General features: G+C 39.2%; 1 protein-coding gene across 1 annotated transcript; it reads right to left on the bottom strand.

Moving 5' to 3' along the window:
• Positions 1-3,995: 3,995 nt before the first annotated feature.
• On the bottom strand, positions 3,996-27,539 carry LOC135480117 (kinesin-associated protein 3-like). The gene is made up of 17 exons (XM_064759880.1): positions 27,363-27,539; positions 25,212-25,343; positions 24,804-24,958; positions 23,953-24,153; positions 22,522-22,746; positions 20,285-20,383; positions 19,604-19,782; positions 18,305-18,467; positions 16,849-16,949; positions 14,144-14,365; positions 13,449-13,614; positions 12,710-12,838; positions 11,251-11,349; positions 9,135-9,220; positions 7,478-7,670; positions 6,765-6,882; positions 3,996-6,424 (listed from the first exon to the last, which is right to left on the bottom strand). The coding sequence occupies exons 1-17, from the start codon at positions 27,392-27,394 to the stop codon at positions 6,220-6,222; spliced, it is 2,505 nt and encodes an 834-aa protein (XP_064615950.1). The 5' UTR covers positions 27,395-27,539; the 3' UTR covers positions 3,996-6,219.
• Positions 27,540-27,541: the final 2 nt, after the last annotated feature.

The raw sequence follows: 27,541 nt of genomic DNA, 5'->3' as shown, positions 1-27,541 counted from the left end.
ATCATGGAATACGCGTTCTCCATTCGTCTATACACCTGAGGCCCCTGTAATACCTAGATTCTGACAACTGATTTAACTCCACTGCACACTAACATGTCTGACAAAACCTCTTACTTAATATTCGCCTGCCGAGCCAACACTGGATTCGAACCTGCAACCTGATTGTTCAATGTAACAATAGACTTACAGTACAGACAGTAAAATCATAGCAGCGACGACAGTCGTTACAGGTGAAATAGGGCCACTTTGTGGATTTACCTCAGATAGGGTTTTATTCTAACTGTTCACATAAATGCTTAAATAGTAGCAAATTGCACGCCCCCTAGCACCATGGGTTAAGCAGAATTAGGTAAAAAAAATGCATTGATATCAATTGTAGTCTTCGAGTAGATGCGGGTATGGAGAGGCTTCACTAATCTAGTGAGAAATAATGCGACAAAAACACTTTTTGTCATGCTGTACAAAGTCTTTTTTGTCACATTATTTATCACTAATTGCAGTCTATTAGGGTTAGAAAAAATTCCCTGAGTGACAAAAAATCTGGTTTTTCTTTCCCTGTTTTCTTAAATATACCCTGCGAATCAGTGTAGTATTTATGCAGAAAATAGCATGCAATTGTTACACAGAGTGATCGGTAATAACAACACTCAGTACCGAGTGTGTCCACCGTCAGCATCACGAAGAGCGTGAACTGTGATTACCGACCACTCTGTTTTCACCCTGCTGTGGTTCCTGTATTATTGCCCTAAAATTTTAACAACAATCTGGTGGAAATTGAAGCCACAGTTGATAATGAATACTTACCCTAAATGTTGACGTAACACGTTATTTAACGCCAATAGAAAAGAATTATAAAGTTGCTTCGTGCTTTTATATTTTTGTTGTGTATACATCACTATATTACAGGTAGGCTTACATTTCAGGGAGGCCGCATGTTGAATATTTTCGTGAAAGGTTTTCCATATTTCCAGGTTTACAATTAAAGGCGTCAATTCCTAACTTTATTGGACGTCCCTGGTCAATAATCACAAGATAAATTTCCACACGAACATTTAACAAAAACAAGCAAAATACTGAAAGACTAAGTCAAGTCGGCAATCAGGAAGTGGTGTGTAAAGTGAACTTGTCAACAGTTTTCAACGATTTCGAAAAAAACCAAGAAATGTTCTTGGTGCGTAAGTTTAAGCAGAACGTAAATCGTGTACCTCGATACACTAAAAGTTAACTGTAACTATAAATCTTAGTTGCCCTTTGATTGCAAATGTCCATGTAGTACTATTCACGTGATGGTTTTATTCAACATAGTACATGTATGCTACAGTTCCGATCCCAGATTTTTTTAAAATTCATGAATATAATGCGTTAAGAAAAAGTCTGGGATAAGTATATATAGGACGTCATAAGGGGCAGCACTCTCTTAGGATGCGTCTGAGAAAGATTTCTCTCCCTTTCCCCTTCGCCACAACTCATCCAGCTAATCCAGAGGTCTGGGTCTCTACATAATTTGGGACATCCATCAACCAATACTGAAGAGCGTCTGTTTGCCAGTGTAAAATGAACATAAAAGACTACTCTATAGAGAGTGTAACCAGAGCAGTGAAGACAGTGTGATAGTTGGCAAATTTTCACAGTTAACAGGCGAAATACGGTCTCCTGTCAATTTACCTGATTTGCGGATTGATTGTAACTGTTCATGCGAATGCGTGATGAGCAGCAATTTACAAGACCCCTACAGTACCATGGCTGAAGCAAAATTAGCGAAAACCAAAAATGCACTCATCTTAATTGTGATTTATTAGAGGTCACTGGTGTAAATTAAATTTGCGGTATACTTAAACTTAGTATCAATGTAGGGCCTATTTTATATGAATACCTATAAAATACAGTACAGGCACTTCATGTAATAATCATGAAATTCTGCACTTCTTTTATTCGGTGTCATTGTTATCTGTTTACTACAGGCTAGTAACGTTGGTTTCGACATCGGTGGCTATATAAAACTGCGTTGTCTTCCTGACCCAATACAAACCTACTGATACCACTAGCTATACAGCCCTTTATACCAAATCATAGCATACTAATATCGTAAAGCGACCAGTGCTTGGTCTAACGCCTTAGGCAGAACAACGATGACCAGACTCCAGATTAAATCGAGATTGACTTCGGACGGGAAAAAAATCCGGACTTGAAGCCACGGCCAATTCTTCATTGCGAGGACTGGATTCGAACGTACAACTTTTTTTTCTTTTTTAAATTTTCCCATACAGGCTTACGACCAAGACGGACGTTCGGTACACACATGTAAATTCTGAGCGACAATAAATGAATGACTCAGGGTTAAACCCCATTTGCATTACTTCAGCCATAGGCCTATCGTGGCGGGAACAACGGACTTTACCACCACAGAGATCGAGGTGCACTTCCTGCGAATCAACCGCGCGCAATAACCGTTGAATATAAAAGGTTACAGAACAGAGAGTAAAACCTCAACAGCTGTACAACTTTGTGATAGTTGTCAAACGGTCATTCGTAATTGGTGAAACGCGGCCTTTTACCACAGTTGTGACTTCACATTATTATAACTGCACAGGTACGTGCTTAATGAGTGGCAAATTTGACACTCTCTAGCACCATGACTGAATTTGTTTTATTTATCAAGAATATTTCACTTATATGACGACGGCCAACATTATAATGGTGAGAAACCGGGCAGAACCCGGACGAAACCCACGACTGTCCACAGCTTGCTGTCAGGCCTTCCCATGTGCATGCGGCCTGACAGGAAGCCAACATGAGCTGGACTTGAACTCAAAGCGACCGTATGAAGTACAGCCGGGTAAAACCTTGCTGGGAATCTGTTAATTACCGTTCATTACAGACAGCTTTTCCCAGGCTTTTCCGGTGGCTGGATAGGTGGAGAAAACCTACATTTAACCGGTATACTGTTTCTTTAATTAGTAACTAAAGCTTTGAATGAAAATTGCGATACTTCGTGTGTAATCAATATCATTAAATCCGCTACAGATTTCTGTGTTATAAACAGATCTCCCTGATCGTAAATCACCAGCCAGAATCGTGACATCAGGCAACAGCCTTGGTGTTCATTCCTGTACAAGATACGAAGCGCTTGATAACCAGATTAATTGATAGATTACAGTAATGTGCTTGAATCGCTAATAAACAACTTCCTATTTCCCCTCCCCTTCCATGACCCGGTCATGTTTCTGTTGTCCCCTGGGCAATACACAAATAACAGGAGCCTCGTCTGTCATGTTGGTGATGGTACACGAAACCTGTGCTTTGACAACGCGCTGTGTCAGGCTCTCTTCACCATTGTGTTAATATGTGAATTATTGAGTAGACAACTGTACGCCTATCGCCGTGTTAGATATTACCCCGGATATCACCCTACAGAACATGTCCGCTCTTGGGTGGGCCACCTTGTCAGATAGAGGAGCATACTGCCGTCACTGCAACCTTCATCCTAGTCAACGTATTACCGTACCTTAAAAGTTACCCAGGATATACAGATGTATTTATAAAGTTATAATTTACATTTTTAACCCATAAAGAGGTCATTTCGGAGCTAAAATGTAGGAATCAAAAATGACAATTCCAATTTCCCCTGCTCCATGCCAAGTAGGGCCTACTTGCGGGAGATTGATTGGAACCTGTGACCTCACTCAATTTCCCTACATATACGCACCATAAGTGCTCTTCAGCGTATGTTAGGTTGCGCAAACGGCCACATGAGCACTATCGCCCGCTTACTGTCACCAAGGCTTACACAAACAGTGAAAGTGGGGGGAATCAATTCAGAATTCCCCTCCAATTAGTCGGTTTTGTCCTCACATCTTGCCTGTTCTAGCGATCGAAAGATAAGCGCCTTTCATCGCATGACCACGGTCCACTTCCCAGAAGCATCGAAGAATCAAAAGAATTGCATAAATGCAATTTCAACACATATAACCCGATTCGGAATAGATGCACAATGTTTAATGACAAGTTTTCATATAATTAAAATTCTTGTCCATCATTACATTTCACTAAACAGAAAATTTTTATGTCCCAGATTCATCGTGGTGTAGCATGTAAATGACATAAGGTAAATGACTGATAGGAGCATAGTTTGAAGACGACATGGATTTCTTCACATAAGGATCAATATTACGACTATTAAAGAACATAGTAAACAAACTGTAAATGATCTAACATTTTGCCCAAGAGGAGCATTTTCAGAGGTAAATCAATAAATATCAAAACATTACTGTTTATGCTGAAGTTGTATATTTCCAACCAAACCTCGAACACCTAATCTACAATCAACAGAATCAGGCAAAATAAGCTAGTTACTCATGCTCAAAATTTTAGGTCATTTACGGTAATCCTGTTTAGACATTCATTAACTAGTATGCGAGATGAACTCACTATATATGGGGATAATTTAGCCAGGTAGAGATTCCTACTGGATAAGCACTGCAATGACTTCAACCTCAAGATCACTAGCCTTTAAACAAGGATGCCACAAGTTCAAAACCTGCTCCCTCCAGTTCATCAGTTCCTGGTTCCCATCTGGTGGATTGGTTTTCGATCAATTAAATAGACAAACAAATAAATAAATAAACTAAATACATGTAATCTGGTAAAATCTACCACTTACGCCTGTACATGGAAGTCTTGCATCCCCCCTCCCGACCAAAAACACTAAATACAAAAAAAACATGTAACCCCCGATTATTATTACAGTGTGTATACTATGTATAAAGGTGCACACCAAATGTTTAGAAGGGGATACTCAATACTGAACTGCTCAGCTGTAAAACGGTAGTTCACTAAATGTCCTTAAATCACATTAATAAATAAATTATGCATAATTAAATCTATAGATATACATGTATGTATAAAACAACCATGGTATACGCACACTGAGACAGATAATTCTACAGATCTCTGGACACAAAGAGATTCTGTAAGGATGAGATATTACACACAAATGATTTCAAAGAAAAATACCTCAGTGGAAACACGAACACCATTATGCTACCTTCCAAACAACTGCTCGCTACAGATCTATCTCTACTGTTAAAATGGTCACTCCTACATGCATTACATTATAATGCCACAAATATGGCCGCAATATCTCAAATTCTTGCCTTCCACGACCTGTGCACAATGGCCGACATATCTCAAATTCTTGACTTCGACAACCTGTGTACAATGGCCGACATATCTCAAATTCTTCACTCCACGACCTGTGCACTATGCAAAATGTACAACGGATATGGAAGTAACTATTATGCTGAAAACATCACAGATAAGCCTTTGAAATTTTTTTATTTTCTTTTTTTTTAATACTATGAAGCTAAGCTGAAGCCTTTCAAATGAAACGGTCTCTATACTACAAGGACACAGTCAAGTAATTATATTTCAATATACTTATTGCAATATATTTGCTTCAGGGTCCGATTCCATGAGGCGATTTCTGAAATACGATTTTTCAGCTTATTTTTGGGGCCCTAGATATTTGTTTTTGGGGCCCTAGATGTTTAAATTTTAACCACCTCATCAATGTTACCTTAAAATAATTGTGTCAAAATCCCATCTTCCACAATCAAGAACTAACTGTCAAGAGGTTATAAATTTTGACTTGAGTAAGAAGTGTCATTGTACCATTGGCCACAGAAGCCAAGAGACTTGTCAGGTAACTGCTTAAGGAATTGGTAATTAAACTCTGGATTAACTCGATTAAACTAAAGTTTTCAACCATAAACCCGAATACCATCATGTCAGAGGAAAAATTCTTGAACACAGTGTTTTAATAACACCTGAATACCAATCAATCTTGCTTCAGAAGAGTCATATCTTACTCTCTTTCCTTTTTCTGGCCTGCAATTGGTTTTTCCACATCTGCATCCCCGACGTCCTGAATCTGGACGAACATTTCTCTGAGAGCGAACGACCAAGCAAACTCAAAAAACTGACCGAGATTCCTTTTCCAATTAAGAATCCAAAGCACAAACCAGTAAATCAAATTATACTGATCCATCTCAAAAAAAAAAGATTGCTTTGAAACCTAACCCACTCTGTCAAAGTTCCAACACTAGCCCTTGTGGATGAAGACAAGCTGCTGTTGTGTGCTGTATACCTTCAGTATAGGTTTGAGACCATTGTACTAAAACACAGAACGGTCAGTCCTGCCTAAAAAGTCTATCTTCTGCTCTATCTGTTGCCCTGGTAACCGTAACCATAGTCGTACTCGTCTTCAACGTTGCCGTTGTAGTATTCAGGAAGCGTGGGGCGACCATAGTGGTCCCGGGGGTCATAAATGTCCAGCGGTCGTCCGTACTCGTCCACCGCTTGACCCTCCATCGCATAGCCAAGGTGAGACTCGGGCCGTGGATACGGGTCGTAATCATTCCCGTAACTGTAACACCACAACAACACAGTGAACGATTCCTATTAACCACTGCTTTAATAACCAACACAGTTGCCTCCCTTGTTTTTAGTGTTGTGTTATATTTGCACTAGAATTTTGGTATGACACTAAATTCGATGTTTACTTTATGTTGTTGTGTGTGTGTGAATGCTTTGGAGAACAACAGTTTCATTTGTAAACTGACTGAGATACTTTTGATAAATAAAAATATCATTATTATGAGCACTAGAGGAATGCCTGTGACCTGCTAAAGATGCATTTTATAGTGAGCTAGTGGCAAATTACTTAGTTTGGTCGGTTTTACAATGGGACAGAGTTTTAGACTCACCCGTAAGGCCCACCTCCTCCGACCATCAGGTAGTCTTGGTTACCGTTGTACATTCCGTGCTCATCTATGAACTCTGGCGTGAGCTGTCCATCCATCATGACGGTGTGGTCATAACCATCTGCATAGAAAATAAAACTCTCCAGTAACAGAAAATCACTAGTCCATCAGATTGATAAGGATTTTTGAAAATTTCACATGTGAACATGAATTTTCAGCAAATTTAATGAGAAAACATTTTGGTATTCTATATATATTCAGTTTCAAGTCATCAATACATCACTAATATCCCAGAATCGTGGAGAGAATCTACAAATTTTCCTCTGAAAAATATACATTTGGTATTTAGCATTTTAAAAGTTACACAGCAAGCGGGTACAAAGCTGCACTTTTTCTCATTCATTTGTTTTCATTACATTTTTTTGGCGGGCTGGTGTTTTATCCCGTACTCAAGATATTTCACTTCTACGACGGTGGCAAGCCATGACCCTCCACAGGCTGCCGACAGACCTTTCCACGTACGACGGCAAACCTTTCCACATAGCCAGCATGAGCTGGACTTGAACTTCCAGCAACCGCATTGGTGAACGGATCCTGGGTCATTACACTGCATTAGCTGCTAACCACTAGGCCACTGAAGCCCAAAAAGACTACTTGAGATACAAACGATATTCTTCCTACTTGGTTTAGGGATGCTAAGGGGCAGCCTGACATACCAGTGTCACCGTAAAAGAGGTCTGCTCTGTCGAGAATGTCATCGTCGTGGATGTAGGGGTCAATACCCTCATCTCCGTACAGGTAAGCGTCGTTGTCGTCCAGTTGTCGCGACTCCACCATCTCCAGCCACTGGGAATTATGCCAACGGAACTTCTCCAGCTGGATCTTGGTGGCCCATTCTTCATCATACTCCTGTACAAAACAAGGCCAGATATTCTGATTGCTCATTTTGACTCAAAACAGCGCAAACAATTACCTTTCACAAAATATCAGACTCGCCTATACACGTAATGCCTTGTTTGGTAATAATGTTCATAAAATGCATAAAGTGGGAGGCATTATAACTTTATCCAACTTTAGAATCATTTTAACACGATAAGCAGTACATATACAAGTCTGATATTTACCAACAGGCAATAATTTTGGCTATTCTTGGTAAACACAGAAAATTTGATTGGATCCTGATTATAGATTTTTTGTCAAATATCTTCAGTATAGCCTCTTTAATACAGTAATCTGTAGATTGCACTGGGATTTGAACTCAAGATCTCCGTATCCACAAATCCAACCTCCTCAAATCTGAGTTTATTTATTTGGGCTGGCTAATCAATCCTCTTGGGGCCTCTGTGGGTCAGTCGGTTAGCGCGGTAGAGCAGCGTAATGACCCAGATGCCTCTTAGCAATGCGGCTGCTGCGAGTTTAAGTCCAGTCCATGCTGACTTCCTTTCCGGCCATAGGCAGGAAGGTCTGCCCAGGGAAAGCCCACGACCTGCTCTGCTCGGTTTCCTCCCATTGTACACGTGAAATATTCTTGAGTATGGCGTAAAACACCAATCAAATAAATAAATAATCAATCCCCAAACTATATGATGCTAATGGCTGAGAAAGGAGATCCTTACAGCTCACCCTGTGCTCACATTAGAGTTTCACGATGACTTAACAAACCAGCAATGTAGCATTAATAGCAATACTTTTGTCCTTATTTGGGATTGTACTGTCTGGAAATAGGACACATTCTAGTGGAGGCCCACTGACCAGCATACTGTATGTTGACAAATACACAATAAAACAAAAAGTTTTGGAGCCTCAAGACTCACAGAAAAGTGAGTAAGATAAAATGTGACCATTGGTGTTTCAAAATATACAGGATATTCCTACTTCAATCTCTTAATTAAAACATTTCTTCATACGCATACATGTACAGAGTGTAAATAAAAAGACAAAAACATTAACACACGAAAAATATAAATATCACAAAAAGGACTTAGTTGTAAATCATAAAGCAATGCAACTCATTTACACACCCTAATTCTTTAACCTTTTCAACCACCACTGTGATCAACAGATGGAAACATTCTGAAAGAACTATTGGGTGTGGAGAAAGAATTTGCACAGTTTTATGAAGCCTGTGTCATTAATGATACAAACAAATTATTTTTGGTTCCCTTTTCATTATAATTGCATGTATAAATTCCACTGAAAAAAGTGCTTTAGTGGTTGAAAAGGTTCAAGATTTACAGTAAGTTTTTGCCCTAGTGGAAAAGTTTCTTAATTCTACGTGAAGAGCTATATTCCATACATGAAAAGATAGTAGTAATGCCATCATATGACCTGTAATAAAAATGTAGTAAAAAATTCAAAAACTTGAAAACTTACAGATATGATGTCCAGGGTGTTGTCACAGACTTTCCTTATCTCCGGGTTCTTGTCATGCATCAAGTCAATCAGGTAGGCAGGTGCCTCTGTCGCAGTTGTCAAGGAGGCAATACAACACCGGGATTTTGCATAGTTATTTCTGTTTTAATGTTACAGTTTGATTTCCCTTAAAAATGTAGTTCTACCCTTACCATCAAATCATACAGGCCCACAGGATCAGGATAGAAGAGCACATGATTTCCTGTAGAAATGTAGTTCTACCCTTACCATCAAATCATACAGGCCCACAGGATCAGGATAGAAGAGCACATGATTTCCTGTAGAAATGTAGTTCTACCCTTACCATCAAATCATACAGGCCCACAGGATCAGGGTCCAAGAGCACATGATTTCCTGTAGAAATGTAGTTCTACCCTTACCATCAAATCATACAGGCCCACAGAATCAGGGTCCAAGAGCACATGATTTCCTGTAGAAATGCAGTTCTACCCTTACCATCAAATCATACAGGCCCACAGAATCAGGATCGAAGAGCACATAATTTCCTGTAGAAATGTAGTTCTACCCTTACCATCAAATCATACAGGCCCACAGGATCAGGGTCCAAGAGCACATGATTTCCTGTAGAAATGTAGTTCTACCCTTACCATCAAATCATACAGGCCCACAGAATCAGGGTCCAAGAGCACATGATTTCCTGTAGAAATGTAGTTCTACCCTTACCATCAAATCATACAGGCCCACAGAATCAGGGTCCAAGAGCACATGATTTCCTGTAGAAATGTAGTTCTACCCTTACCATCAAATCATACAGGCCCACAGAATCAGGGTCCAAGAGCACATGATTTCCTGTAGAAATGTAGTTCTACCCTTACCATCAAATCATACAGGCCCACAGAATCAGGGTCCAAGAGCACATGATTTCCTGTAGAAATGTAGTTCTACCCTTACCATCAAATCATACAGGCCCACAGGATCAGGGTCCAAGAGCACATGATTTCCTGTAGAAATGCAGTTCTACCCTTACCATCAAATCATACAGGCCCACAGAATCAGGGTCCAAGAGCACATGATTTCCTGTAGAAATGTAGTTCTACCCTTACCATCAAATCATACAGGCCCACAGAATCAGGGTCCAAGAGCACATGATTTCCTGTAGAAATGCAGTTCTACCCTTACCATCAAATCATACAGGCCCACAGAATCAGGGTTGAAGAGCAAATGATGATGTGTGATTTTTAAAAAAGGACTTCAAGGTGTGCTTTCGAAAGTTATGAAGACTTGGCAATGGTAAATAGCTGCTGTAAGGGACTATTTTAAAGGATATAATTTCCACCTGGATTAAATATTGTTCAATAAAGCTTTTTATGGGCTAGGCCTGGTGCCTTTTTTTCACCAAGCCTCATAGACTTTACAACGTAACTTTATCTACATTTTGAACACACTGATTTGTTTTCCTCACTAATGGTGTTGAGAAATCATCATCATTCATTCATTCATTCATTTGCCTCACTAAAGGTTCTTCAGTAATTACTTTATAGTGGAGACAATCAGATGACCAACTTAAAATGTGACACATACCATGAAAGAGTAACTTTAACACTTACATATGCCACTTTCTTTGCAAGAATACACCAAGTATACCTGGGAAAAATGTAACCCGTTTTTTTTTCTTTTTTGTCATAGGAAAGACAACAATCAAAATCCCAAGGGCCCGGTTTTACAAAGCGGCGTTCAACATTTTTTTATCGTACATTTGTCGTACGATATTTTGTACGTTACTATTACCATGCCATTATCCTATATGTGTGATTATCACACCTATATCACATCTTGAAACTGTGCCCTGCATTAATGATGTATTACTTGTATTTTAAAGCCGATTTCGATGTTTCAATAAACACTTTTTAACACCCTTTAAAAACATAGCTTAAATATTTGCTTTCAGTCAATAGGTGACAAGCTGCAATGTTTTCGCATTTCAACATCCATCCCCCAGTCAAAAGCAAGGAGAACCCCTCCTGCAACAACAACAATGCCATCCTTCCATCCTCACAAAAGCTGCCTGTCACAACTACCAGAAGTATTTAACTGGAAGCTCAGACAAAAAGGATACGAGAGTCTTTGATGATAACTTCTCTGGTGGATTCGTGGAAGATCATCTGATAGAAGACATAGACAATCTGACACACCATCTCATCGTCCTCCTGCTTAGCTGCAACACAAAGCAAGATAACTGATAGACAAGATTTACAGAGATATCATATTACGTATTGTTATATTTCACGTTTCTAATTTTTCAATGGGTGTTATAAATCAGTATTTTCTCCCTAAACAATCTGATTCCTAGCTGTTACACTACAGCGCTTGTAAACTGTCAGTATCCTTTGATACGTGAACAAGTATACAGAAACAGCAATACATTGTTGAGTATAACGCTTGTGGTACATTTCCCTGTCTCTAACCCTCTATGTATGTGTCTCACCATTGAGCAGCTCTATGAGACACTGGATAATCCCGTTCTGGGCCAGCATATTGGTTATGGATCATGTGGCACATTTCCCTGTCTCTAACCCTCTATACATGTGACTCACCATTGAGCAGTTCTATGAGACACTGGATAATCCCGTACTGGGCCAGCATAATGGTCATGGATCATGTGGTACATTTCCCTGTCTCTAACCCTCTATACATGTGACTCACCATTGAGCAGCTCTATGACACACTGGATAATCCTGTACTGGGCCAGCACATTGGTCATGGATCATGTGGTACATTTCCCTGTCTCTAACACTCTATACCTGTGACTCACCATTGAGCAGTTCTATGAGACACTGGATAATCCCGTACTGGGCCAGCATAATGGTCATGGATCATGTGGTACATGTCCCTGTCTCTAACCCTCTATACATGTGACTCACCATTGAGCAGCTCTATGAGACACTGGATAATCCCGTACTGGGCCAGCATATTGGTTATGGATCATGTGGCACATTTCCCTGTCTCTAACCCTCTATACATGTGACTCACCATTGAGCAGTTCTATGAGACACTGGATAATCCCGTACTGGGCCAGCATAATGGTCATGGATCATGTGGTACATTTCCCTGTCTCTAACCCTCTATACATGTGACTCACCATTGAGCAGCTCTATGAGACACTGGATAATCCCGTACTGGGCCAGCACATTGGTCATGGATCATGTGGTACATGTCCCTGTTTCTAACACTCTATACATGTGACTCACCATTGAGCAGTTCTATGAGACACTGGATAATCCCGTACTGGGCCAGCATAATGGTCATGGATCATGTGGTACATGTCCCTGTCTCTAACCCTCTATACATGTGACTCACCATTGAGCAGCTCTATGACACACTGGATAATCCCGTACTGGGCCAGCACATTGGTCATGGATCATGTGGTACATGTCCCTGTTTCTAACCCTCTATACATGTGACTCACCATTGAGCAGCTCTATGAGACACTGGATAATCCCCTACTGGGCCAGCACATTGGTCATGGGTCATGTGGTACATGTCCCTGTCTCTAACCCTCTATACACGTGACTCACCATTGAGCAGCTCTATGAGACACTGGATAATCCCATACTGGGCGAGCATACTGGCACAGGCATCGTCACAGCAAACTGTCCCCACCAAGATTATTATCTCGAGAACAACATCTTCTTCTGTCTTATTTGCTGGAATCACATTTGAATAAACCCTCATCAAAATCATCATTCCACACAACAACCAGAACTCATTTGACATGAATATATGGCAACTGTTTGCTGCTTTCTATGTTTACAGTAGAATCAATGTTGCTCTGGTACATTTTTTTTTTGCAACAGATTGTATTTTTAAACAAAAATTGATATCTGTTTCATGACAATTCATGATTGGGTATTTTCAGGTTTCTTCAGGACTAGGTTTGGCAGCCCTGTTCTTCGTTTTTGTTAAAAAAAATGATGCTTTGAAAACACGACATGAACAAAATAATAATAAATTTATTTTTTTTTATTTATTTGATTCATTTTTTACGCCATATTCAAGAACATTTTGCTTATACAATGGTGGCTAGCAATATGATGTTCTGCCTGGAAGGAACTCAGAACCACCTTCCAATTACTGGCAGACCTTCCCATGTAAGACCGGAGAGGAAGTCAACTAAAACTTCAGTCACCCTAACTTGCTAACAAATTAACACTAGCTTCAAATGAATATCCACTGTAGGGTTCTTCATCGCTATGCGTGTCCACCCAATGCAAAACTAGGTAATCATGTACAATCCAGGGGAAGCAACTCTCATACCTGGCTGTAGTCTATTTTTGATCCAGGGCACCAGGTTATACTCCTTCAGGATGAGCTCGAAATCCAGGTCAGGGATGGTTAGATTACCCAGAATCCCCAGGCACTCCAGGGCAAAGTCCTCGTCGTCATTCTCCAACACAGTCGTGCAGAGATTGCTGATATAGTCCTGTCAGAAAACAAGACACATCACAAAATTTATGTCATGACCATGTATTATTCCCAAATGTTCTTTTCATATGTACACAGGAAAATAGTTTGTGGTAATACAGTGTAATGTAATTCTCATAATTTTATCATTTTTTTCATAATAAATTTTCCAGTGCCTGTGTATTGTTTAAATACTTACTTGAATGAATCTCTAAAACTTGGATAATCCTTACAACTGGAAACAACCTTGCTTTTCATTAAAATTAAAGTAATAAAATGTCTAAGAAGAAAAAAACTGCTGATTTATTTTCCTCCGCAACTGAACCGGACTAATGTACATCTTTGTTTTTGCTTATATTTGTCTATTTATTATCATTATCACTGAGTTAGGGCCTAAAGTACTTACATGATCTCTCACTCCACTTGTGAATACCCTTTGCAAATGATTTGTAGATTTGGTAGGTTGAAATATGTAGCCAAGAACACGTCACTTTATATGAGGAAAGTCAAATTTATTAACTATGATAATACAGAGGGTATTGACTTACTATAAAGAGGTTTTTTGTGGGTCCATCATGCTGGGATATGTTACGAATCATCTTCATCATAAGTGGATCCCTGAACTTGAATGCTCTCTTCATCAGCATTTTGAGTCCATTTTTCTCGCAAATGATCTGGGCAGTTCGCTTGTTGGCTGCCAGGTTGATGAACAAAGCCATGAGCTCCATGTCTGGGCCTTCTTCAGGGCTCTCCAGTATCAACTTCATACCCTACACAACATACAAAAACCAGGGTCAACACAGTGAGACAGACTCTGACACAAACCACAGATAGAAGTTATTTTCCCACGTACCTACCACCACTTCCTGCGTGATATTCAGATTTGTTTTATTTTGACCTACTGTTTAAGATACTAAAATTGAACATTTCTGTATTTTACTTTACTATCCATTTATTTTAAAGTAACTATCACTGCCTATATATGAACTCAAGCTGGCCTCCTAGTTGATACTACAAACTGATAATCGGTGCAAATTGCAGTTATTTATTGTTAAATGTATTTCAGGACACCAATCCAGTCAACTGTGAAGACCTGCTCATAAAGCTTACAACCTAGAGTATCAGTCTAGACTGACTGAAACTCATAACATGAGCAATTGGTCTTGACATCACTTTTAAAAAATATTCAATAGTCATGATTCAAGAGAGAATGGTCATGCATTAATGGCTTATGGCATATGTGGTTGTCACTCTCAGTCTGTAATTTTTTTAACATTAAGAAAATTAAGAAAAAAAAAAACATTTGAGAAAATGAAAAATTATGCAACCCCGTTCATGTGTACTCGAAACTAATTTGAATAGTGAATCCTGATGAAACTTCTTTGCATTATCTAAACTGTTTTGAAAAATTATCCTCACTTGTCAAAATAAACAAACATTTCAATCAACAAAAGCAGTTCAAAACGAAGTCTGATTTGACCTATTGACCGTCACATAGTCACTATAGTACTAGTCACATAGTACTAGTCACATAGTCACTATTGTACTAGTCACATAGTCACTATAGTACTACTCACATAGTCACATAGTACTAGTCACATAGTCACTAAAGTACTAGTCACAGTCACTATAGTACTAGTCACATAGTCACTATAGTACTACTCACATAGTCACATAGTACTAGTCACATAGTCACATAGTACTAGTCACATAGTACTAGTCAAATAGTCACTATAGTACTAGTCACATAGTCACTATAGTACTAGTCACATAGTCACTATAGTACTAGTCACATAGTCACTATAGTACTAGTCACATAGTCACTATAGTACTAGTCACAGTCACTATAGTACTAGTCACATAGTCACTATAGTACTAGTCACATAGTCACTATAGTACTAGTCACAGTCACTATAGTACTAGTCACATAGTCACTATAGTACTAGTCACATAGTCACTATAGTACTAGTCACATAGTCACTATAGTACTAGTCACAGTCACTATAGTACTAGTCACATAGTCACTATAGTACTAGTCACATAGTCACTATAGTACTAGTCACATAGTCACTATAGTACTAGTCACATAGTCACTATAGTACTAGTCACATAGTCACTATAGTACTAGTCACATAGTCACTATAGTACTAGTCACATAGTCACTATAGTACTAGTCACATAGTCACATAGTACTAGTCACATAGTCACTATAGTACTAGTCACATAGTCACATAGTACTAGTCACATAGTCACTATAGTACTAGTCACATAGTAGTAGTCACATGAAATTCAGCCACCGATAATGAGACAATTAAGAGACCCACACATAGTGATTTACCTATTAACTTTAATGATCTTTAAATACAGGGGCTACTTGTTTGGGAAGATAAAATACACTGCTTTATGTATCAACCAACTGTCACTGTTTCCACGATGAATATGGCTGGATCTCAACAGCCTGAACGACAGAAGTCCTGTCAGGCACACATCTCCATGTTCAGTCTTTGAACAAAAAACATGCTTTCATAATGAACCAATGTCCCTAGTTAATGTTCAGATCTGGCAAAGAAGCTTTTAATTTTGCTGCTACATGCCATTTATCAAACTTCAGACTCCCAAAAACAAAACCTACGTGCTTGCCTTGAAAGGAGCTGAAGATATCAGCGCCACCTGGTGCCAGGGGGAGGAAACCAGTCAGACCGCAGCGATCAGATGCAGTCAATCGCACTACACTTGTGTCAAAAACACAGCGATCGGAAGACAAAGTGGGTCAAATTATTCGTGAGGACCCATTTGGCAGAGACCAAAGAAGCTTACTATGTGTCATGCTTGATTTCATACGCTCCTCTGCTTCCAAAAATTGCGTTCTTATATCTAATCAATGTAGAGGATCAATGTAGAGGATCAATGTAGAGGATCATGAAGATTTCTGAAGGGAGATAATTTATCACACAAACAGGTTGCTTTGCGGAAATTTGGATGTGTTCAAACTGACTTTATGTAAAATTTTTAATATTTCTTTAAAAAAAAAATTCAAATGGAATAAATTTAACCTGTTATTGAGCTTTTTTATTCAATAGATGGACAAATTCTGGCTCGTCCAGACGACTTCTATGAACCCCTCGATACGCATTCGCTATAAGGAGTATGACCTCACAGCTGTCGTTGTGTGACAAGGGAGATAATTCGGTTAAGGCCTATGATGTTACACGCTGATGTTAACTACATGTACGGAGAAGGTGTTGCAACTTACCACAGGGATACAGTCCGTGTAGGAGAACATGGACTTGGCATTGTCCTCCAGACTGATGTGGTACAGGATACATAACACTACTGTCTTGTGGTTCTCATTCTCTGTAACACAAACATGCCACTCAGTTTTAGAGGTGGAGCAAAGTGGAGTAAACCACTGGCATCTGGTAAGACACCGATCAACTTTCCAACTAGTAACTTTAAAGAGTTATTACAGTGTGAAGACCTGAATGTCGTAAAAACAGGATTAAATGATAAGGATTGAGACAGTCTGATTTGCTTTCCTAAATTGTCAAAAAATAGCAATATATTAAAACCGCGGTCACTAGTTGCGGGGGTTAGTACCGAAACATGAGTTTTCTGTCGTTTCCAATTTTGCCTGGTGTGACGTTGTGCAAGAACACTTGGCGCCACTCATCCCTGGCGTATAGCAACAAATGACGCCACACTTTCAAACGCGCATGACGTCATTCCAGGATAACTGCCTTTCTCGACGCCACATCTACTTGATTCAATGTCACATCTATTTGACTCATCTTCACATCTACTTGACTCATCGTCACATCTACTTGACTCATCGTCACATAAGGAATGTTATCACGTTACATCAGGGAAATTTTAAAGAAACTGCAGAAGATTTTGTTTTTGCGGACTCTTCACTTATATGAGTTAAATAGTGACATTTGTCGCACATCTTTTTGAACCCTGGTGTTAGCTCTGTTCCCCAGGTTATCCTTTCTTGTTGTTTTATGCCACACTCAACAACATTTCACTTATATGACGGTGGCCACATTACGGTGGGAGAAAACCGTACAGTGCTCAGGGGAAATCTGCGACCATCAACAAGTTGCTGGCAGATCTGCGTTCGATTGGAGAGGAAGCCAGCATAAGCTGGACCTGAACTCACAGCTACCACATTGGTGAGAGGCTCCTGGGTCAGTGAGCTACACTAACCTGCTAACCATCTTGGCCAAAAATACAAACATACACACCATACATACTGGTGGATGATCAGTGGTATACAACAAAGGCTACATTGTTCAAAAAACCACACAAGTACTTTAAATTTTTATTTATTTAATTATTTGATTGTTGTTTAACACCGTACTCAAGAATATTTCACTTATACAATGATGGCCAGACAATGGTGTAGCTCAGAGCTCTTGTGCTTGTGACAGTTTGGCGTTTCTCAAATAAGTACTTTTGACTACTTCTTGTCATTGAGGTCATAAAACAGGGTGTTGGAAATTCACAAAAATTTTATGTTCAAAGTTGGGTTTGAACTCACACCTCATGTATCCGATATCTGTGTAACTGATTGCAAGACAAATATCTAAAACATATGGTTATGAACCACCACCTTTCCAAGCATGAAAAATACACACCCGCAACAAAGTTTCATGAAATCAGTCATCGCGACAAAAGTGATGGATATTCTATTAATAAAAAAAACTTACGGAGCAGGTCGACCAGCTTGGGTAACAGTCCGAACTTGACCATTTTGCTTCTGCAGTCATTGTCAAAGGAGAGGTTAAGCAGCAGCCTGAGAGTGATGTTTAGTAGATCCTCATGGTCCACAGGCACTAGCTTGATCAGCTTCTCTATAATGTTGTTCTCCCTCTGTCAACAAAACAACACGTTACAACATCACTTAACATCCATGATAAAACAAAAAAAACAAAAAAAAAGGATCATGCTGAAAACAACTATTTCAAATGCCCAAATGAGTTCTCTATGCCCCTTTACAATGCAATGGAGGAATTTTGATTTCTGCCTGTTCATGGATGGATGATTATATTCGATCATGTGTTTATTACCTAGTCTTAGGCAAGCAAGTCACCTAAACTTTGATTTAAGGAAGTTACACGGCTGTGGTCTGGGTGAATAAAGGAGGCTAAATTGAATTGAATTTGAGCTTTATATCCCTTGTATCACCTTCAACAAAACAGCCACAGCCATTTTTTTCTGATGCACTTTGTAAATCTAAATATCATGTTTTAATAAGAAATTCACACAAAGCACATGGGACATGAGCAACAGGAAACACGATGCTGCTTCACTTGTACCATAAGAACATATAGTTATAAAGGCAAAACACAGGGGCCTCCGTGGCTCAGTTGGTTAGCACGCTAGCGCAGCGTAATGACCCAGGAGCCTCTCACCAATGCGGTCGCTGTGAGTTCAAGTCCAGCTCATGCTGGCTTCCTCTTCGGCCGTAAGTGGGAAGGTCTGTCAGCAACCTGCGGATGGTCGTGGGTTTCCCCTGGGCTGTGCTCGGTTTCCACCCACCATAATGCTGGCCGCCGTCGTATAAGTGAAATATTCTTAAGTACGGCGTAAAACACCAATCAAATAAATAAATAAATAAATCAAAACACAGTTCATCTGATGTAAGCTAAAACAGCTGTGATGTTGGGTTGTGGCAATAACACACTCTCCATGGATTAAAATTGATAACATGGTGGTGCTTTCGATTTTTACTGATTTGCACGATTTTGCTTGCTTTGAACTGCGATATCTCGGTTATGCAATATCATGAATATAAAATGGTATGCTTTTAAAACTTCATATAAAATTCTTTATCAATGCACATACATTTGGGTCAATAATGTTGTTTTTTGTTTAAAACTCCTGCAGTAAACTGTTTCAGATTATCGTGTTATTTTTCACAAATACGTTCAAAATACTTGCTTCAGCTCTATCTTCATACCCTGTGGGCCATCCCGCACAGTTGTCCTGTGACAAGCCAAACTCACCATTTGGTTCTTGTTTTCTATAAAGATGCTGAGTTTCTTGAGGAAAGAGACAACCAGAATGAGTAGCTCATATGTGTCCCGCTCTAACGTCTTCACCAGCATCCCTATGATTCCTTTGTTCCTCATCTTCATCTCTACCTTCAGATCCTCAGCCAGGTTTAACAACAAGTAAAATGACACTGGAACAAAACAAGCAAGTCAATAATGAAACAAAAACAATCATGAAACAAAAACAGTAATGACACAAACACAATAATGAGGCAAAAACAGTAATGACACAAACACAATAATGAGGCAAACAAAAACAGTAGATGAAAACATTTCACAGCAAAATTTGTAAAATATATAGGTAAAATTTGTAAAACATATAGGTAAAATGAGAAAAATAAATGCAACAGTAAAAGTCGAGAGGCAAAGTTCGTGTAAATTCTCTTTGTCTTCAAAAAAACACTTGTAAACCAATAATGAAGTAAAACACTAATGAGGCAAACTAACATGCAGAACAGCAATGAAACTAAGTAACTGGTTTATTGACAGTGAATCTGTAATTTGAGAGGAAATCCAAAATCAGATATAACTACAGCAGATAAAACGACATAGAAGCAAAACTGTAAATAAATGAGAAATGACGGTTGGTGGGTACGGTGGGTGTGAAGGCGACAATTGAGGGATAGCATTTACCACGTAGCAGCTGCTCCTGTTTCTTCACAAGCCCCTCAAACCGCTGAGCACTTCGTTCAAACTCTGTCTGAGCCTTTCTCTTGTCACGATCTGTTTGAAGTGACCATGGTCAAGGGGAATAACTCTGACAACAGTCTACAACTGATTCCATTATTTTGTTATTCAAGTCAACTCACTGATTCAAAACAAAGTTTGCATGAAATCTTTTCACAAGCTGCTTTGCCTTACTTACATAAATGTACAAGATCATCACATTCTTGCTAAAAAATTGGAAAATTACAAAACTGGTTAATCATTGCTAATCTTTCAAGAGAAAATATGTAACAAGGCCTTCAGAGAATCTCAACAGCTCATCAATAGAGTCAGAATAAAGATAAAGGTTTTACAGTATTGTGGTGCCAAAGATGTCATTGAGGGGAGTTTGTGCACAAAACCAAGGCAGTGGTCTTAGATATCCAAATTGTGAACTGCATGCAGCAATCCGTGAACAATTCCAAGGCTGTGAATGGCTGAGCAAATATTGCTATGACAGTAAAAAAAAATAATTCATTGTTGGGCGTTTGAGTACCAACTCGCTGGAGTGGTCTTTGAAATGCGAATAACTTCAGTCTGATTGGCTGAGCAAATACTCAGCTGACGCCAGTCACTGTCTGCATGAATGGTTTAAACATGCCGTCACAGTGTCGGAAGGAGTGTCATAGGTACTAATACAGATGTGGAAAGCTTTCTAGAGATACTGTGTATAGCAGGTAAATTGGTATACAAGAAGGTAAATTCTTGCACTCTATAAATCTGGTAAAGTAGCTAGAGAGACAAAAAGCTTATCCAGAAGTGATGGCATATGAAAATGTAGCCCTACAAGAAAGGCTTGTAGAGATCTGTGTTTACAGGAGAACGGAATGAAGTCAATCTGAATTTGTGTGTCCATAAAACAGGAAAATGGTGGCAAATCTGGTAACATTGTCAGTGGAACCCAATACCCTTCTTGTTCTCCTACACACAGGTAGGCATGTACATAAAATTTTAGGCATACATGGAACTTTTCTTGATTACAAAAATGATCAATCTGGCAAAGTCCACCAATATCATAAGTACTGAAGTCCCAGAAACCCTGTATACAAGAAATTGTTGTCCTGCATGAAGGCTTAATTTCTAGAGAATGTATTTACCAGAGGAAACAAACTGCAATTTATATAACTGTTAAATTGTTAAATTGAAAGTCTATCACTTAAAATCATTTCAAAAAGCCTATAAAACTAAAATCTATAAAACAGTTGTCATTATACAGGGCTAAAAAGAAAAGCTTAACCTGCCATCTAAGAATGTGCATTTACACACAATACATTAAAAGAGGGAGCCAACAAAAAAGCCTACCCACCAATCTATGTGTGATAGCCCAATATATAAGAGGTAAAAAAAAAAGACGCTTAACCTGCCATCTGAGAACATACATTTACACACCATACCTTAGACTAGAGAGCAAAAAAAATGCCTAACCTTCAATCAAATATACAAGAGTAAAAAAACAATTAACTTTCAATCAATGACTGAGAGCCCATCATACATGTACAGAAGCTAAAACAAAAAGCTTAACCTTCAATCCATGTAGGAAAACTCATTAGGCAGGAACTAAAAAAACAACTTAACCCGGACACCAACCCCGCCACTGCCACTGTTCCCACCTCACAGAATACCTCACCTTACTTCGTACAGGAGAGCTAAAAATCTTAGCTCCTTCGTATGACTTATCACATCAGGTAAATCTTTTACCTCAACGAAACTTTATGTTAATTTTTCTCTGTAACCCTAAAAAGAAACCAGTTAAAATAATTTAAAAAAAAGAAGAAAGAACACAATTAGAACAAATTTTGGTGTTGTTATTTCTTCATTTTCAAGGCTTCTCGGCATTCAACAAGGGACTAAGGGGAGCTAACTCCAGGACTGTGTGCCCTTGGGAAAAGCTGCATGATCCAGCAGTCATTACTACTAGTACATTTGAGCCCTGGCTGATGTATTCAGCTAAAGTGCTCTTGTCACAGGCTATCACCCTATGAGGAATGGTTAGAATTTAGGCTATGAAGTTTTAGGGGGCCTTGCAATGGGACAAAGTAATCTAAACAACCTGCTTGCTTTCAACCAGCGATTTATCGGACTGTCATCATGAAGGGTGAAAATTTCTTCACACCTTCATCAAAAAAAAAAGACAAATAAGTAAATAAATTTTATACAAAGGATATCAGCCTTGCACTTCTTGTCCAGTTCCTCTTTCCACAGGTTGTATTTCTTCAGTTCATGCTCGATGATGGTCATGCAGAGTGCGCCAACCTTAAAGTGCAGAATGACTCCGTGGAACTGAGAAAAGCTGGAGAAGCAGAAAAAGACGTAGATGATGTTCGTGGCGAGCTCCGTGCTCTTCCTCCAGTCCTCGCGCAAGACACGTGCCAGTGCCCCCACCACCGTCTCTGAAAAAATCAACACGACAAAATACAATATATTTATTTATTTATTTATTTATTTATTTGATTGGTGTTTTACGCCATACTCAAGAATATTTCACCTATACGACGGCGGCCAGCATTATGGTGGGAGGAAACCGGGCACAGCCTGGGGGAAACCCATGACCATCCGCAGATTGCTGGAAGACCTTCCCACTTACGGCCGGTGATGAAGCCAGCATGAGCTGGACTTGAACTCACAGCGACCGCATTGGTGAGAGGATCCTGTGTCATTACGCTGCGCTAGCGCATTAACCGACTGAGCCACGAAGGTCCCCCAAAATACAACATAGAACTGGGGATAATGAATATTCCAGACTAATGTAGCCTTACTCTAATGTACTCTGACTGACTGATACATTCATTTTAACCACACTCGAAAAATGTTTTTCACGATCAGCATTTTGATGTCTTTATAATAATGCAGTCTTATTTGCTGTCACTTGTGCAATCTCACAAAACTAACATGCATAAAGACACTTAATACAGACACTAGAGTCATAGGATAAAAAAAAAAGATCTCCGATCAATTCTGGGGCTCATCTCTCCAAGCCATGTGGTCAAGTATCACATGTCTGCATATTTAATACTACCATGGTAGGGCTGCAATATTGCTGAAATGGAGTTAAACCACAATTATTCATCTCTAAAAATAGTAACGATTCACCAGTAATGAATTTATTTATTTATTTATTTCCTTGGTGTTTTATGTCTACTCTAGAATATTTCAATTATATGATGGGCGCTGAAAAGGAAACTGGACACAGCCCAGGGGAAACCCACGACCATTTGCCAGTTGCTGCCAGACCTTCCCCTGTACGACAGGAGAGCATCAAGCATGAGCTGGACTTGAACCCTCAGCCACCGCATTTGTGAGAGGCTCTTGGGTCACTGCTTCGCGCTGATATGCTAACCCTCTCCACCACGGAGAGGCACCCTACAAGTATTAAATTCATAACCACTGTATAACCCACTCACAAAATGGCAGGTACCATAATTTTCCAGGACCAGGAAGTGAATTCCCACAAAAACCTCAGGTTTGAGGAAGAAATGAGAATTTATTTTCTTCTACAGGAAACTTTGTTCATATATCTATATTTTTTATAGAATGAACGATCTCTGTGGACATTCATATCAACTTCAAACTGAAGATCAGAAATAAGCAATACTCACCATTTTGAAATATCTCTTCTAAGTTGTCCGGATTTCTGGACAGCTGTAAAATCAGGGCCGACCCTCGGAGCTTCTCCGGGACGTCTTCATACAGTAATTCTAAATATTCGTCTAAGTCACTTATATGTGCTTGTTCATCAATCTCTGTGCAGTCATACGCAGGCTCTAAGGGTCTATCGGCAAGCTTTGTCTTTCCAGATGCTAAAAAGAAGAAAAACAAATGTTTCATTTTTTTCACAAATGTCCTCATTGAAATTTGGAAGTATTTTAACAATGTACAATTGAATATTAAACTTTAGATTATCACACAGATCCTTATTGCATGTACCCTCATTCCTCAACCATTCACATATGAAAGAGCAACTTCCAATGCAATTTGTGCACAGTTTTAATTTCATTTGTTTATTTATTTATTTGATTGATGTTTTACACCGTACACAAGAATATTTTACTTATATGATGGCGGCCAGCATTATGGTGGGAGGAAACCGGGCAGAGCCCGAGGGAAACCCTCGACCATCCGCAGGTTACTATAAGACAATCCTATGTACGGCTGGAGAGGAAGCCAGCATGAGCTGAACTTGAACTCACAGGGACCACACTGGTGAGAGGCTCCTGGGTCATTACGTTGCGCTAACGCGCTAACCAACTGAGTCACGGAGGTCCCCAGTTTTAATTTGATTTTGGAGACAAAACTACATGGGTTGTGTTGGCCAATTCCATGGCTTCACAAAAAGTATAATTTTATCCGTCTACACCAAATAATGCCTTCAGAATATGCTTGAATAAACAATAAACACAAGGTGAACAAACAAATTTCATTTCATGACCCGTTTCCACTAGTAACGTACCTTTAGCAGTGCCTGTTTCCTTTCTGTTTTGAAGATAATACAGTAGCTGTTCTACCTCAGGCAATTTATTAGGGTGAATAAGTTTACACTTGTCAATAATTTCCTTGGCCAAAGCAGTCAGGTTGCTGTTCGCATTCAAACTTCTCACCCGAATTCTGAAAGAGAAAATATCAAACAACATGTTGACATCCATAAATCGTCTATATGAAAATACAGAAAATCATTCCATCAAATACAAATTAAGTATACATGTACTTTGACTTCAAGTTATAGTTTGAGCTGTTTCACCACTTTTATACATCCAAATACCACAAAAATGTGAAACTTTCATCTTTTGGGATCCCAACTTGTGACACCCAAGCCCTTTTCACAGGTTCAAAAATGCCTGCTTTCTAGCTGCTTGGTTACATTTTTTGACATTCTTTCTTCTCCCCCAACATGGGGTCCCCAAGCTCTCCCAGGATGGTTGCCTCGAGTTCATAGTTCACCACCAAAGCCTTCTCTGTCGGGTGAACATCAATATTGCCTCCCTTCACCTTCCTGAAAATACCAAAAAATAATTAATTACAAAAAAAACAACAGCAACATAAAAAGTAATTACATGTGAGGTAAAAAGCATGATGTTTACAAGGCTCACTTCTTCTGTTCTGCCTTTTAGATTTACACGTTATTTTCCAACTGCCTCAACTGACTCAACCAACAGACTTCTACATATTTATGTGACAAATTTTAATCATGGCAATTTGCCTTGATTTAGGCTAAACATAGCCCAACAATAAAAAAGCTCAAAATAATCGTTATCAAACAATGAATAAATACAACATATATAAAACCACAAGAAATTAATGATTATGCTAATTACATTCAAAGACAATGGCATGAACTAAAACATGTATATCTCTCTGTATTTCTCATATACATATATAAACTATCATTTAAAGCAACAATCATCTGTTAACACAGGGCACTCCACTTGTGATTTTTGAAAGAATCTGGGGGCATCCTTGGCGCAGTCGGTTAGCGCACTAGCGCAGCCCAATGACCCAGGAGCCTCTCACCAATGCGGTCGCTGTGAGTTCAAGTCCACCTCATGCTGGCTTCCTCTCCGGCCATAAGTGGGAAGGTCTGACAGCAACCTGCGGATGGTCGTGGGTTTCCCCCGGGCTCTGCCCGGTTTCCACCCACCATAATGCTGGCCGCTGTCGTATAAGTGAAATATCCTTCAGTATGGCGTAAAACACCAATCAAATAAATAAATAAAATTGAAAGAATCATACTTCATATTATTAAACAGCTAAGGAAATGTAACAAACATAAACCCCACACATTAGATGATTAACTTGACACTGCTGTTGCGAGAAACTTCCAAACATGTGGGTAGGGTGCCCTAGAGGGATGCGCACGACTTGTTCTGTGCCACAGCCTGTGTCATTGTGTCAACATTTAGTGCATGCCATTGTCTCACAAGATAATGCCACGTAATTATAAGGGATTTAATCAGAGTATAATCTATCATACAGATATGGTCTGAGTATTTTGATGGGTTGCTTGTTGTGCTGTGTAAAATGGGGACAGGGATACAGTTACCTGCACCTGTGTGGCTCAACTGATTTGATGACGTACTAATGTACCGAGTAAGACAGAGTCATACTCAAACCAGGCAGAAATCAGACGGGACTTAATAGCCTGTTCTCGCGGTCACATGACTTTGGGATTCCCGTGAGAAACGTCATCAGTTGTCTGGCTACAGACAAGTAGGTGGCTTACATGGTAGCTCATACATACTCAGGTAACCAAACAATTCAGGTAACTAAATTCCCACAAAGTGGGAAGGCTTTTTTGGATAACTTGGACAATTTTGAAGAACATAGCGAACATGATATTTTGTAGATACAAGCGACTTGCTTAGAACTGTCAGCAGAACAATTTCACAAGCTCGGCCAATTGTGAACATTTCTTACCCCTAGTGTGCAAAATAAGGCTTCCCTTGTGTGGGAAGACCTGTGAGCTAATGTCACAAGACAGGAGATTGTGCCGTGATGTCATATAGAACCAAGGCTTTCGTTCTGTGAAAGCACATGGATTTATTGTGTTTATTAAACACAACCTAAATGAAGATGCAGAAATGCTCTGAAAGGTTTGATCTCGTCAATGACATACATGTGTAAATATATCATGTCAGTGCTTGTTATAATGCATTTCTGAAGCCATCACCGTCAATTTCTTCCCAAGAGTGAGTGAAGCTGACCTACTCGGCACTTTAGTACATTGTTAAATCATGTGTCTGCCTCTCAAGTGGATCTAGTAACATGATACAGACATGCACATTTTCTGACAATGCCACAACAAGAGACCTCCTTAAAATTGCAGCTTTATCAAAAGATTAAAATGGACAGGAGAAGAAGAAACAAGATCTCTCACGATCAAGATAAAAAAAAATTACTATGATATCCATCCTGCTGTGTTTAAAACATTAATATATATATACCCATATATATACTAACTGATACCGGCATCACATAATAACACGTGATTATAAATGTCAAAATATAAAATCACCTTTTCAGGTATCTTGCATCCTCTGCTTGCATGTTTGTCTTTGGGCTAGCCACTCAGTAAGAAATGACAACTTATTGTTTCAAATATCTGGTGAAACACTGCCACAAATTGTCATATTTCAAGCATTTTCGCCCAAAAATGACATTTGTGACTCCGCGTGCTAAACGCTGACATGGTAT

This window comes from Liolophura sinensis, chromosome 13, assembly GCF_032854445.1.
Source record: "Liolophura sinensis isolate JHLJ2023 chromosome 13, CUHK_Ljap_v2, whole genome shotgun sequence".
NCBI lineage: Eukaryota > Metazoa > Mollusca > Polyplacophora > Chitonida > Chitonidae > Liolophura > Liolophura sinensis.
The sequence above is the reverse complement of the archived record's forward strand: the minus strand, read 5'-3'. Positions and strand labels throughout refer to the sequence as shown.

What these genes read in the sequence shown, in the direction of transcription:
- LOC135480117 (XM_064759880.1), bottom strand. Translation starts at nt 27,394, where the DNA reads ATGCAAGCAGAGGATGCAAGATACCTGAAAAG. An exon ending in GGACAAGAAGTGCAAGGCTG is followed by an intron (nt 20,384 to 22,521) that starts ATATCCTTTGTA and finishes GACCATGGTCAC; the next exon opens with TTCAAACAGATCGTGACAAG. An exon ending in ACACCCTGGACATCATATCT is followed by an intron (nt 7,671 to 9,134) that starts GTAAGTTTTCAA and finishes TGTTTTGTACAG; the next exon opens with GAGTATGATGAAGAATGGGC.